Genomic DNA, 13,468 nt, shown 5'->3' with positions numbered 1-13,468 from the left:
ACAGCTACTCTCTCTAAGGCTGAGAGAGAGTGCCCAAGGAAGGAACAAATTTGGAAGAGCCCTCGACTCCCAACCAAGGCTAAGATTCAGACCTTACTGGAGAGGGTGTGGGTGGGGTGGAAGTTTACCAAGTAGTCTCAGGTCAGAGTTGGTCTGCAGCTAGTACACCAGTATCAGAGAAGATGGAGCCACCCAATGTGGTGCCAGCAAAACTCTTTGAGCTATGAACCACTGTGTCTTCCACACACTGTTGGTAAGTGAGGCACCCACTGTGGTGTCAGTGAAATTCAATAGAGAATGAATGCTATTGCATTTCCCACACACCTCTGGCAACCATGCTATGCTGTAGATGCAAGAAGCAAAGCACACCAGAACTATTTCTTCTGCTATGTCTTAGAGCATTCTTCCTGCACGCTCTGCTTACAAAGTCTAACATTATAACAATTGACAAAAAAAGGAATATTTACAGAGTTCAGCTCCAATATTACAAAACAGGGCAAAGAACTGTAGAACTGGAACTGAGTGGGAATAAATTGATAGCTAGTATATCCAGCAGTTAACTTTTAGATAATGAAAATCTTAAAAGATACCATTCATAATAGATAATCAAGTACCAGGGAAGAAACTAAATGATTGATATATGAGATTTCTAAAATAGTACTAAGAGAAATTAAAAAGGATTGAAATAAATGACTAGATATTGCTATGTTCAAGGGCCAGTGTTGTCAAGATATAAACTCTCCCCAAACCGAGCTATAGGTTCAATGTACCAAAGGGGCGTGTACAGAAATGTTCCTAGCAGCACTATTTGTGGTAGCCCCAAACTAGAGATAACTCAATGTCTACCAACAGTAGAATGGATATATAAATTGTCAGTAGTTATACCAAGGAATACTATATACATGAATGAAAATGAAGACACTATAACTAAATGGAACAGCATGGCTGAATCTTATGAACTTAGTGTTAAACAAAAGAAGCCAGACTCTCCCCATATATATACTTTGTGATTCTATTTTTGTAAAGATCAAAAACGCAAAAAGTAAACTATAGTGTTAGAAATCAATATAGCAGCTCTCCTTGGGAAAGTGGGAGGTGATAGTAATTGTGAGGGGCCACAAGGGCTTTTTGGATATTGACAGTATTCTATTTCTTGTCATTGGTGGTGCTTACATAAGAATTCCCTTTGTGATAATCCACCGAGCTCTGTATTTGTTTTATGAACTTTTCTGTATTTGTTAAACTTCAATTTAAAAAAATGAATTATATCCTTAGTAGATAAGTGTGTAAGAAATGGTCCTGTGGAAGTGTAAATGGATAGTTTTTCTTGGAAGCAGTTTGGCCATATATATCAAAAATCTTAAAAATGTACATATCCTTTTTACCCAGCAATTCCACTTCTAGGAGTGATCCTAAGGAAATAATGAAATAGTTTCATAATCATTAAAACGATGTAGATCTATGTTTATTAACATAGATGGATGTTCATGATTTTTTGTAAGTAAACAATCGGATTAGAATAAATATGTTTTTTTTGATGTGTGTGTTGCCATATATAATCCATGTATATAAGACATATATTAGAGTACAATGTATATTTGGCTTTAAGAAAGATAAAAAATATATACATTCATACATGTTTATATACAGATGAAAAACACTAGAAATAATAACATTGTTTTCTGTTTATTCAAAATCATTTCAAATGAGCATATCTTTAATAATCAGGAAAAAATAAAGATATGTATATTTTGAAAAACTATGTATAATATTAAGGGATGAAAGGATATTACCTAGGAAAATGAGAGGTAAATAATATGTCAAAATGTTAAAAATGAAAGTAATCTTTTATCCTTTATACCATTTTTTCTTTATATCCTTTTGCATTTTCAAATCTTCTATTATAAACATACCTTATTTCATTAATCAGAAAAAGGAAAAAGAAATCTAACACCTAAAGTCTGATTGCTTACACATAATAGTAAGGGGAAAGGCTGTGGAACACTGAAGACTTTAGTTTTTCGGAGCCGTGGGGCCCAGTAGGACAAATTGTAAGGGGACAGGAGGCACTCAGGCTTCAAACCCCAAGCTTCCCACTGGCTCCCCTGAGGAGGTTGCATTTCTTTATCAAATTATCAGCCAATTAATAAGCTATTTTCTGTTCTTCTTCTTCTTCTTCTTTTTTTTTTTTTTTTTTTTTGTTGTTTGTATGAAACTCTACATCCAATACTGTTAGGAAAACTTCCTATGGGCCAGTGGGCTTTTTCCATGGAGAACGTTTTGGGGCTGAACTTACCATGGAGATCCCTGAGAACTCGTTTGGTCACCACAGACAAAGATGGAAATATTGACTACATGTCCTGCTTTGATGATATGCACATTCAGAAGCCTGTGCAAGAGGCAAGTGAAACACAGCCCTGGCTATATCCTGGCCACAATGAAACACCCTTTAGATAACTTATAAGCATAATTTATAGTCCTTTGAACAGTTGGGAGTAGGGTCATATAATGAATGAGAGTGGCAGTCTTAGGAAAGGCCTGAGGATGTTTGCCCAGGTACATTGCAGTCTGTTCAGGAAATGTGCATGTTTTGAAGATAGGCAAAAAGAAGAAAAAGGTTCTGCAAGCAAATCCATGTCAAATGTGTGATTCTTCTCTTAAGGGCTGTCCAGCAGAAGAGTAGATGTGACATCCATTCTTTTATATAACACACCCTTTAAAATACTCAACATATTCCCTATTAAATTGTGAGTATATAGACTTACTGACATGACATCTTATACCTTAGAGACTTTGAAAGTTTAGAATTCTTTATTAAAATGGGAATACCTCAGGGAAAGCTGTCAGACCTCCAGTATTCATTAGTTAACAACTCATCAGCAATTAGTTATAATGTTGGGCTGAAAGCTGATGGGAACTAAGACTGGGGTGATTGTTTGCAGGGGAGATGAGAAGTTAAAAGCAGAGAGAAGGAAAGTAAAAGTGTAGGTGGGAGCCTCAAATATCCACAAGAAGGAGGCTTTGAGCTTCACATAAGGGGCAGTTTACCGCAGTGACTGAGCTCACAGGCCTTGGCTTTAGACAACTGAGATTCAAATCCTACTTACTGGCTATGCAAACCTTGGGAAACTTACTTTACCACTCTGTTCTTTAATTTGTAAAATGGACATAAGAATAGTTCTGTTCCTTGGGGCTGTGTTGAGGACTGAATGAAACAACTCACAGAAGAGATAATGCAGAGCCTGGCACACAAGGTGTTCTCAGTAAATGTTGGCTGTTGTTATTTACTGCTTCCTGGTCCTCTTCGGCCCTGTGCTCTGTGGAGCACAACTACAAATGCACCAAAACTCAAGAGCATGGTCTTCTATCTGATTAAAGAGGGTTGGGTTCCATCTGTCTAAATCACATACTTTGAATTGGTGATGATGTATTGTGTTTGTTATGTTTACTAAAATGATTTGTGTTATTAATTCTATGTGTTTTAACACTTAGAAAATCTTTATTTTAGGTTCAGTCTGCTCTAATTGAAACTCTGTATAGATACCGATCTGACCTGCATATCATCTTTAATGTCATTGACTCCGATCACTCAGGTAAATGAACTTTGATTAGTTCACCAGCAATAGAAAGCAAAAGCTAGTCTGTTTCTCTGAAACCAGAACTATTTTCATCTATTGCTTCTTTATCCAAATTCGATTTAACTCAGAGGTGGAAGGGGACTCTTCTTTAATATTATTGTTATTTTAGTTTGGCTACAAACTGTATTCAAGACCATATGGTCTTATATAGGCCTATGTATCCACAAGTCAGACAAGAATAGCTCCTTTTATAAATCATAGCACAGATGAAAAGAGAGCTCACTGTCCATTTAAACATAGCTATTCCTGGGAATAAAAATCATTCCTAGAGTTCTACTTTTGTTTATGGGACTGAGGACTATGAAAACTCATTTTCTGCTTAGTTTCGATGTACAATTACTTATTTTCAAACTTTAAAAAAATCACCAGAATATCTCTAACTGCAGAGATCACTGAACACCAAAAAAAATCAATAATCAAAACACAAAAGTAAATTATTACCTATAAAAAATGGCTGAGCCATTGTTTGCAATGTTCTTACTGAGTCCCAGGGTATCTTCTCTCTCTGCTTTGCTGTTGCTCTCCTCTCTGCCCTCCTTCCACGTCCCTCTCCCTTAGATTTTAGATCTTGTAATTTTTATACCACATATAGTCCCACATCCACAATCTCCCCACCCCTATTCCTTCACTGTTTACTCATTTCAGCTTTAGAATAATCTCAGGATCACTTGGTAGTTTAAAGTGACGTATTGTTTATTATACTCACAATCTCACTTTTCTATTTCCTTCAGTATCTTGATGGTCAGGCATGTTAGAGAGCTAATTGGGACTAGTCAATCAGTATGGCTTCCCGACCCCTCCCTTAAGTGGGTCTTAAAATGAACAGCCTTCCCCTATATTCTTTTAGGTCTGATCTCCATGGAAGAATTTCAGTCCATGTGGAATCTTTTCAATAGTCACTACAATATTTGTATTGATGAATCCCAAGTTGAAGAGCTTGCTAGAAGAATGGACTTAAACAAAGATGGAAGCATCGACTTTAATGAGTTTTTGAAGGCTTTCTATGTGGTGCATAAATTAGATCATCTGAACAAATCAGACACCAAGCATGTGTAACAAGAATTAGGGCTTTCTCTCCTTGTAAACAGCCAGTGACACAATCTTTTCCAGGACCCTCGCAATTCATAGCCAGTAGTAGAGAAAAGTATACCCCAATTTATGCCATAAACAGATGTATAGTGTGGGTATTAGAAGTCCCTAGTAAGGTGTTATTCGTAAGACTAGGCTAAATGTCAGCTGATAGATTTGGTTCCAGTGATTCGGACCCACACATTTCTATGTAGAAAATGGATTTGAGCCTAGTGTTGGTCTCAGATGCCACCTAACCAGGAGATCAGAGAAGTTTGGAAACATACTGAAAGGAACCCACAGAGCATCAAAGAAAAACATAACATCTGTGAGTGGCTGAGGGATAGGAAGAGGAATACCAAACTACTACTAGAATAAAATACTTGCACCTTTCAACTGTAATCTTTTTTGGCGATACGTAAACCAGTGATTCTCAATTGTAGGGGAATCACTCTTTAGGGGTGGGGGCCATATCAGATTCTTGGGGGAAGCTGTGGGAGTGTATTATTTGAAAGAGCATATTCTTGTCTGTTGGAGATACAAAGTGAATACATTCAGAATGAGCCCTAAAATTAATATGGTTTGACACCTTCACTGGTAAGACTGGGCCTTGGTTATGTATACATTGTGCAATTTATTCTGCTATTCTAATTGCATTCAAACATAATAAGATTTCTGTTTAATGGTAAGTATATTTTAATTTTTCTCTCTAAGTTTGAGAATTTCAAGATCTACCAATATGCCAGAGTAGATATATAATAACCTTGCCTGTTATACACACCAGAAATAATGGATAAAATGTAAGAAATATCTTTTTTAAATGCATAGCTGAGCTGGCAGGAAAGTAAAAGAAATCTCTGGGCGGGGGGCAGAAAAAAAGCATTATTTAAGTCATAACAATATTAACATTGGACAGGATAGGCTTTAAGGCAAAGAATATCATTAGGGATAAAAAAAGTCATTACTGAATGCTAAAAGGAATTCACCAGGAAGATATAATAATTATAAACATATATGAATCTAGTAACAGAGCTTTAAAATTTGTAATGCAAAAATTGATCTAACTACTGGGAGAAATTGATAGAGGAAGATTTTAAATATACCTCTGTCAGTAATTGATCATATAAATAAAAAATCAATGTATAGAAGATTGGACAACCCAATTAATCCACCTGCTCATATGTCTGTATGTGTATCCTCTGCAATCAGTTTTAGAGAATACACATTATTTTCAAGCACACGTGGAACATTTATAAAAATTAAACATGTTAGACCACAGAAAAATCTCAAAAACCAAGCAATTGATAACAAAGATACTACATTCTCTGATCATAATGCAGTTAAATTAGAAATAAGAAGATAACCATATTTATGAGCAAAAAGGGGATATAACTGTATCTCTACCAGAAATTTCTAAAAATGGTTCTCAAGAGTACTATGAATAACTTTATCCCAATAATTTTAAAAAGTCGGAGAATGAATTATTTCCTAGGAAAAAATATAATTAACTAAAGCTGACTCAAGAACAAAGGAAGAGTCTGAAGAGACCTAACCATTAAACAATGTGGTAGCTTTGTAATGTGTCAGTTTGACTAGGCCGAACTACATTTCTCAGAATTCCCTTGTATGTTTCTGGTTAAGATGGGCCACAAGGGAGATTCTTGAGAGATTTGGAAGGCAAAGGGAAGCACAGCCATCATGTAGCTCCTCCATACTTTTGCTGAGCTGCTGATTCACCTTGTTAGTGTAAAACATAGCTAGACTTGCAATCACTCTACATTTCCCTGGATCCTGTCAGCTTCTCTGATTTCTGGGCCAGGTGTGTGTGTTTAACTCCATGCAAAAGGGCCTGGCTTCTGCAGGATGACCTCATCACCGAGGCCAGAAGCAATACAAATGGACTGAGGCATGAGTCTGTTCTTGTGGGGTGCCAACTTGTGCCTGTGAGTTTGAACCTGCTTCTGACTGGTACAGAATTTGATGCTAACAGTTCATGGTTCCAGAAGAACAGAATCTGAAACATGAGTGTTCTACATGTGTACAACCTAATGTGTACAGACCTTCTGCCCCATTACCTCACATGAAAATCCACTGATAATCCTGGGATAATGGTTTTAAGAAATATCCCGTCTCTGGCAGTACTGGGTGAGTCTTCTTGCTTCCTGAATATTGTTTGGTTATTTATTCTCAGGGTTCTTTCTGGAACTCTCATTTTCTCCCTTGGGCTTCTAATTTCTGGAATTAATTATATGCCTTTGTTAGAATTTTTACCTAAAAAAATGCACTTTGATTTTACTAAAGTTTGTCATTTCATGTTATAAAACTTCTGTCTGACATGAGTTGTGCTTAACCACACTTAAATTTTACAAAGCACATAGAAAGATAGATGGATAGAGTTATGAAATACCTTACTTTTAATTTATAATTTTTTATTACAAATGAGATTGAGCATCTTATTAGTTTGTTGGTCAGTCTATTCTAAGAAAATGCTTGTTTTTATCCTTTGCTCATTCTAATACTGTAGCTACTTGTCTTTTTCTTACAGATTTCTAAGAACTTTGTAATTCTTCTTGATGCTAATCCTTTGTTCATTATTTGGGGAATAGATATCTTCTTCCAGTCTATGACTTGATTTTTCACTTTCTTTTTTGACATATATTTTCAAGCAGTTTTAAATTTCAATTGATCCAATTTGGCAATCGTTTCATTTATAATTTGTGCTTTCTGCATCTTGTCTAAAAACAAAAATATCCTTTCCAACCCTGGAAATATCATTAAAGATACAGTTGATCCTTATTATTTGCAGATTTCGTATTTGCAAATTCACCTACTCACTATAATTTATTTATAACCTAAAATCAATATTTATGGTGGCCATGTGCAAAATAATGAACATTTAGAGTCACACATTTCCAGCTGGGGTTAAAAAGGCAACTGTCTACCTTCCTGTTCCAGCTCTCATACTGTAAGTAAAGGTCCTTTTTGCAGTATATTTAGTGCCACTTTTTTTTTCATTTCTTTGCTTTTTGTTGGTGATTTTGCTGTTTAACATGGCCCCCAAATGTAGTACTGAAATGCTGTCTAGCGTCCTTAAGTGCAAGAAAGCTGTGAGGTGCCTTATGGAGAAACTACACGTATTAGATAAACTTTATTCAGACATGGGTTATAGTGTTGCTGGCCGTGAGTTTAGTGTTAATCAATCATCAATATATATTAATTGAGGTGTTTTTCAACAGAAACACATATAAAACAAGGTTATGTCATTGATCAATTGACAAAAATGTGACCAGAGGCTCATAGGGATCAAACCCTATATTTTCCCTAGGAACAATGCTTCAGATTCGCTAATTCACTGGTCACAGTGATCATATAGAATACAACTATCGTGAGTAATGAGAACCAACTATATTCTTCAAAAGTTTAAAAAATTTTGCTTTTCCAGAGCATTTAGCTTTTTCATTCACTGGAAATGTGGGAGCATGGTGCAGAGACACCATTTATTGAGTAGTTCATTCTTTCCCACTAATTTGAAATGTCACCTCTGTCATATAGTAAGCTCTGTTTCTAGGCTGTCTGTTATGATCCAATGGTCTCTTTGGTCTATCATCTCATGACTATCTCATGTATGAAATACTAGAACTTAAAATAATCTTGATATTTGGTATTATGAATCCCTTCTTTCTCACCGTTGTTCTTTAAAATTTTTTTGGTCCTTTAGTCCTCTACATAATTTAGGATCAGCTTGTCAATTCCATGAAATCTTGTTGGATTTTTATGGAAACTATATTAAATTTATAGATTAATCTGGATAGAATTGCCATCATTACTACATTGAGTTTTCCTATCCATGAACATTGTACATATTTTTTTCAATTATTTTAGTCTTCTCTCTCTCTCTCTTTTTTTTTTAACACCTACAGCACCTGGAATTCCTGAGTGGTCTCCCATCCAAGTACTAACCAGGCCCGACCCTGCTTAGCTTCCAAGATCAGATGGGATCGGACACATTCAGGGTGGCATGGCCATAGACTTCTAATGTTTTTTAATACAGAATTTCTCATTATTATTCTTGCAATCTTTTTAAAAAGGTTTATTCTGAGGTACATTATGTTTTTTTTTTTGTTGGTAGTGGTCTATTTAATTTTTTAAAAAATTCTGCTTGCTCTTTTTAAGGTTTAGTCCAGTCATTTTATGTATTTTATAATTTCATTCTAGTTATCTCTGTATTTGGAGTTTGTGGAGGTATAATTGTATGTTTGTCATATATGTAGACTCGATCAGGTTGACTTGTTCACTCTTGGACTTTGTCCTTTTTTATTGTGAACTCATCATTAGTGGGGCTGGTATTTTTTTCTGCGAAAATCCCATGATATTTGGGATGTGAGAGCATCTCTTCAGAAAAATTTTTGTTTGCTTCTGCCTCATGCCTTGAGAGTATCACTGCTTGAGGAACAATTCTTTCATTACTTTTTGTCTGGAGTTTTTGAACTATGTGGGTAGAGTAAAACCAATGTGAATTGTGGTCCTGTGGTTTTGAATCTTCAGAGAGCTTTTCTTTTTTTCCCACCCAAAGCCCTGTGTCCTCTAGTCTCTCTTGTTTTTAAATCCTTTCATAAATAGAATAGTCCTTTGAGGGTCTTGGCTTTATGGAAAGTTCTCAGTTCCAATTCTCTCCTTCCCAGAGCCCAAAGCCTCATTTGCTACTGCTCCGTGGGAATTAACACCAAACCCCTGGGTTCTGGAGACACATACCCACTCACCTTCATTAGCTCAAGCACTCACCCCTCTGCTTTGTCACTTCTCTCTGTGTTTCTGGCACCTAGGGATTTGCTTTTATTATTTGTGAGCTCTAGCTGTACATTTAAAATAATCGTTACATTTTACCCAGTACCTTTACGTGATTATAGTAAAAGGATTTTCAGATTGTCTTAATCCACTAAATTACTAGAAGCTGATAAACAGACTTTTTGTATCCACTGCTATTTGTTAATAATCTTGAGGCTTCATATTTTTATTTGGACAATGATTGAGTGTTCATAATATGCCATGGTGCTTTATGTGTTATTTACCAGGTCTCAATTTTTAAACTTTGGTAGAAATTATTTCTAAATAATTTTCCTCTTTAATGTTTTTTTGTTTGTTTGTTTTTGTTTTTGCATGCATGGGATCATATTATACTTTAAAAAAAGGGCACTTATTTTTTTCCTTTTACCTTGCCTCCTCCAACATAAGCATGGCCCTTATCATCCCTTCTTCCTCTTCTAGGGAAGCCATGTTAACCTACTGTATGGCCTTCCATATTTTTATCTGTCCCATATAAATCTTTGGAGACCTATATATGTCCTCATATATGCATACATTTACATACACAGTAATACATAATCAAGGTGGTTTTATTGTTGTATGCTGTATAAAAATAGGATTATATTATACATAATTTTCTGCATTCTGTTTTTCTCAACCAGCAACATCTAGTTGAAATCCCTGCAAGCTATAATGGCTCTAATTCTTTTTTGAAGGCACAAATCATAGGTGTATGCTTGGTGGATTTCCACGCTGAATACAACCATGTAACCAGCACCTAGATCAAGAAACAGAACATTACCAGTGTCCCAGAATCCCTATCATGCCTCCTTCCATATACCTCCCCGCCCATACTCAAGGGTGACCATCATCCTGACTTGTAACAGCATAGATTTTTTTAGCCTGTTTTATGCTTTATATAAATGGAACCAATCAGTACATACTTTTCTGTATAACATTCACAATGTAGTTGTATGTAGTTGTAGTTTGTTCATTCTGGTTACTGTATAGTACTCTGTTGTGTGAATATAGCAGAATTATTTTATCCATTCTACTACTAATAGGCGTTGGGGTTATTATGGACAGAGCTGCCAGGAACAGTTTTGTTCATTAATTTTTTTCTTTTTAATCACTATATAATAATTCAGTGCTATGGAGGACCACTCTTTATTCAGCTGTCCTGCTTTTAATAGGTGTTTACTTTGTCTCCAGCTCTTGACCACTAGGCAAAGCAATAAATATTGAAGATATGTCCCTATATAGGCATACTAATCCATCCCTGCTAATGGGACAAACTACCAGAAGTCAAATTGCTGGTTACTATAGCATTGTCTTTCAAAATTGAGAGCTGCTGCTCTATCGTCTTCCAAAAAATCTTTGGTGATACCATTTCCATCTGCAATGTATGGAAATTTCTCTTTTTCTCATCTCTACCAGCATAGTTTTATGTTTTGTGAATCAGGTGAGTATAAAATTATAAAAGTACTTTAATGTATATGCCCTACTAGAGAATTCGAGCATCTTTTCATGTGCCTGAACTTGCTCTTCTGTAGATTGAATATTCATATTTTTTGTTCATTTTTATTTTGGGCTATTCATCTTTTTTTCTAAGTTTGTAAGATATTTTTGTATAGTATGCAAATTAATCCTCTGGTGTTTGTTACAAATTATTGCAAATCTACTGTTGATTGATTTTGTTCATGTTGACTTTGCCACACAAAAGTTGTTATATTTTAAATAGTAAATATATCCATATTTGTTTTTATAAATTCTAGACTTGCAGAGGTCTTTCCTATCTCTCTAGGAAAGAGAGATAGGAAAGACCTCTTTGTTGTTGGTTTTTGATATATCTACTCCCAGAATTTCTTACAAGATTTTTATTTTTTGCATTTAAGTCTTTATATTCAAGAGTTCATTTTTATATACTATAATATGTGGCTTATTTACTTGTTACTTGTTATTCTTTATAGAAATACCCTTTTGTCCCAGCCTCATATATTGAATAGACCACACTTTTTCCACCGAATTGAACAACCACATTTATCATATACTAATTTCTCAAATATACCAGTATTTAATTCTAGACTTTTTAGATGTTTCCTTTAATTTTTGTATATTTTTATGCTAATATTATATTGATTTGGTTTTTGTGGCTTCATAGAACTCTCTGGTATCTGGTAAGGCAAGTCTCACTCTACTGTTCTTTTCATAGTTTCCTTAGTTATTCTTAGATATTTATTTCTTCATATGAACTCTAAGATAATTTTATACAATTCCCAGAAAAGCCCTGTTAAGATTCTAACTGAAATTGAATTCAATTTATACATTACATTTGGGAAATTTTACATTTTTTATGATATTAACAGTTTTTATATAAGAATAATTATCTTTCCATTTGCTCATAAATTGTTTTCTGTCTTTTAATAGGGTATTATAGGTTTCCTTTTATGGGTTATGTCTCTTATTAAATTTATTCCTAAATGTTTTATAGTTTTTTTTTGCCACTGTTATAAATGGAAAACTTAATCTGATTAGCATTTCTAGGACTCATTGTTAGAGTAAGAAAAAAAATTACTTATTGTTGCAGTGTATCTGGTATCCAGCCTCCTTACCAAATGTTATTAATTCTAAAAGTTTTTTAGTAGGTTCTTTTGGATTTTTGAGGTAGACAATTATAGTATCAGCAGAGATAATATATATCTCTTCTTTCAGAGTTGCCAGGTATAGCAAACAAAAATACAGAGTGCCAGTTAAATAAGAATTTCTGATAAACTGGGTAATTTTTTTAGGATAAGTATGTCCCAAATATTGCATGGGTCATACTTATCCTAAAACAAGTTATTCATTGTTCATTTGAAATTCAAATTTAATTGAGTGTTCAGTATTTTATCTGGCAACCCTACTTCTTTCCCCAAGATTATACCTGTTTTCTTTTCTTTGCATGTTGCATTTGCTGAAGCCTCTAAGACAATGGTTCTCACACTAGGCCTGCACATTAATGTCAGCCAGGAAGCTTTTTAAAAATTTCTAGTGCTAGGCTTCTTAGGTTCAGAGATTCAATTGGTATATATTTTTGAAAAGCTTTCCAGATGATTCTAATGGGCATCTGGGGTTGAGAACTACTGCCCTAAAACAATGTTAAATATTAATTGTGTTAGTGTACATCCTAGTCTCCTTGATTTTAATTAAATATTTTTAGTGTTTTGACATTTAAAATGTTTGTTGTTGGTTTTTGATAAATATCCTTAGTTTTGTTTACATCTATTCCTATTTTACTTAAAGTTTTTATTAGAAATGGCTGCTTTTAGCATATAATATGCTTATATGGTTTTCTCTCTCAGTTTATCAATATAAAGAGTCATTTTGCTAGGTTTCTTCATATTAAAGCACTTTCTAGTTCTTTTACTTCATGCTTGAGTCTATTTGCTAATATGTTATTGAGCATGTGCATCTATATTTATAAATGAAATTGAGGTTGAGAATGTGTTATTGTAATGAGCTTTGTCTGATTTTGGTATTTATGTTATGCTAGCTTCGTAAAATGAATGGGGAACTTTATATCTTTGTTTCCTACTGCCTGAAATCCTCATCATCTTGGAGCTGGTTAGAAATGCAGTCTCAGGCCCCACCCCAGACCTACTGAATCCATTCTGCATTTTGACAAGAGCCCCAGGTCATCGGTGTACACGTTCAGTGTGAGAAAAGCAGGTACTAAGAACATGGACTTATTTGTCCTCTAAAGGTCGGCTAAAACCTAGCTGTGGGCCTGTGTGGTCCTGGAGCCTTTTTCATGGTAGACTGCTGCTGATTGGTCTCTAAGTTGGTTTATTTTGGTGGCTTCAATTTCGCAAAGAAATCATCCAATTGTTCACATTTACTTGTTACAGTTTCTTAAGATTCTTTTCATTTCTACTAAATCTGTGGTTAACTCACATTTCTTATTGCTCCTCTTGTGAACT

The 13,468-nt window shown here is 34.8% G+C and overlaps 1 protein-coding gene and 1 non-coding gene across 10 annotated transcripts in view; one reads left to right on the top strand and one right to left on the bottom strand.

Moving 5' to 3' along the window:
• The window catches only part of PPEF1 (protein phosphatase with EF-hand domain 1), a 106,707-nt gene extending 101,608 nt beyond the window's left edge, over positions 1 to 5,099 (top strand). For all 9 annotated transcript variants that reach the window (XM_025046634.1, XM_025046632.1, XM_025046633.1 and 6 more), the window contains 3 exons: positions 2,237 to 2,400; positions 3,509 to 3,593; positions 4,486 to 5,099. In XM_025046634.1, coding sequence (XP_024902402.1) covers positions 2,237 to 2,400; positions 3,509 to 3,593; positions 4,486 to 4,694 — 458 coding nt within the window. In that variant the 3' untranslated portion in view covers positions 4,695 to 5,099. The remainder of the gene's footprint in view (positions 1 to 2,236; positions 2,401 to 3,508; positions 3,594 to 4,485) is intronic.
• A 3,518-nt stretch (positions 5,100 to 8,617) lies between these two features.
• On the bottom strand, positions 8,618 to 8,736 carry LOC112479559. The gene has a single exon (XR_003046229.1). It is a non-coding gene; the product is annotated as a 5S ribosomal RNA (ribosomal RNA).
• Between the last annotated feature and the right edge of the window lie 4,732 nt (positions 8,737 to 13,468).

The sequence above is a fragment of the Pteropus alecto genome, unplaced genomic scaffold (assembly GCF_000325575.1).
Source record: "Pteropus alecto unplaced genomic scaffold, ASM32557v1 scaffold23, whole genome shotgun sequence".
NCBI classification, from domain to species: Eukaryota; Metazoa; Chordata; class Mammalia; order Chiroptera; family Pteropodidae; genus Pteropus; species Pteropus alecto.
This window is presented reverse-complemented; position numbering and strand designations above follow the sequence as displayed.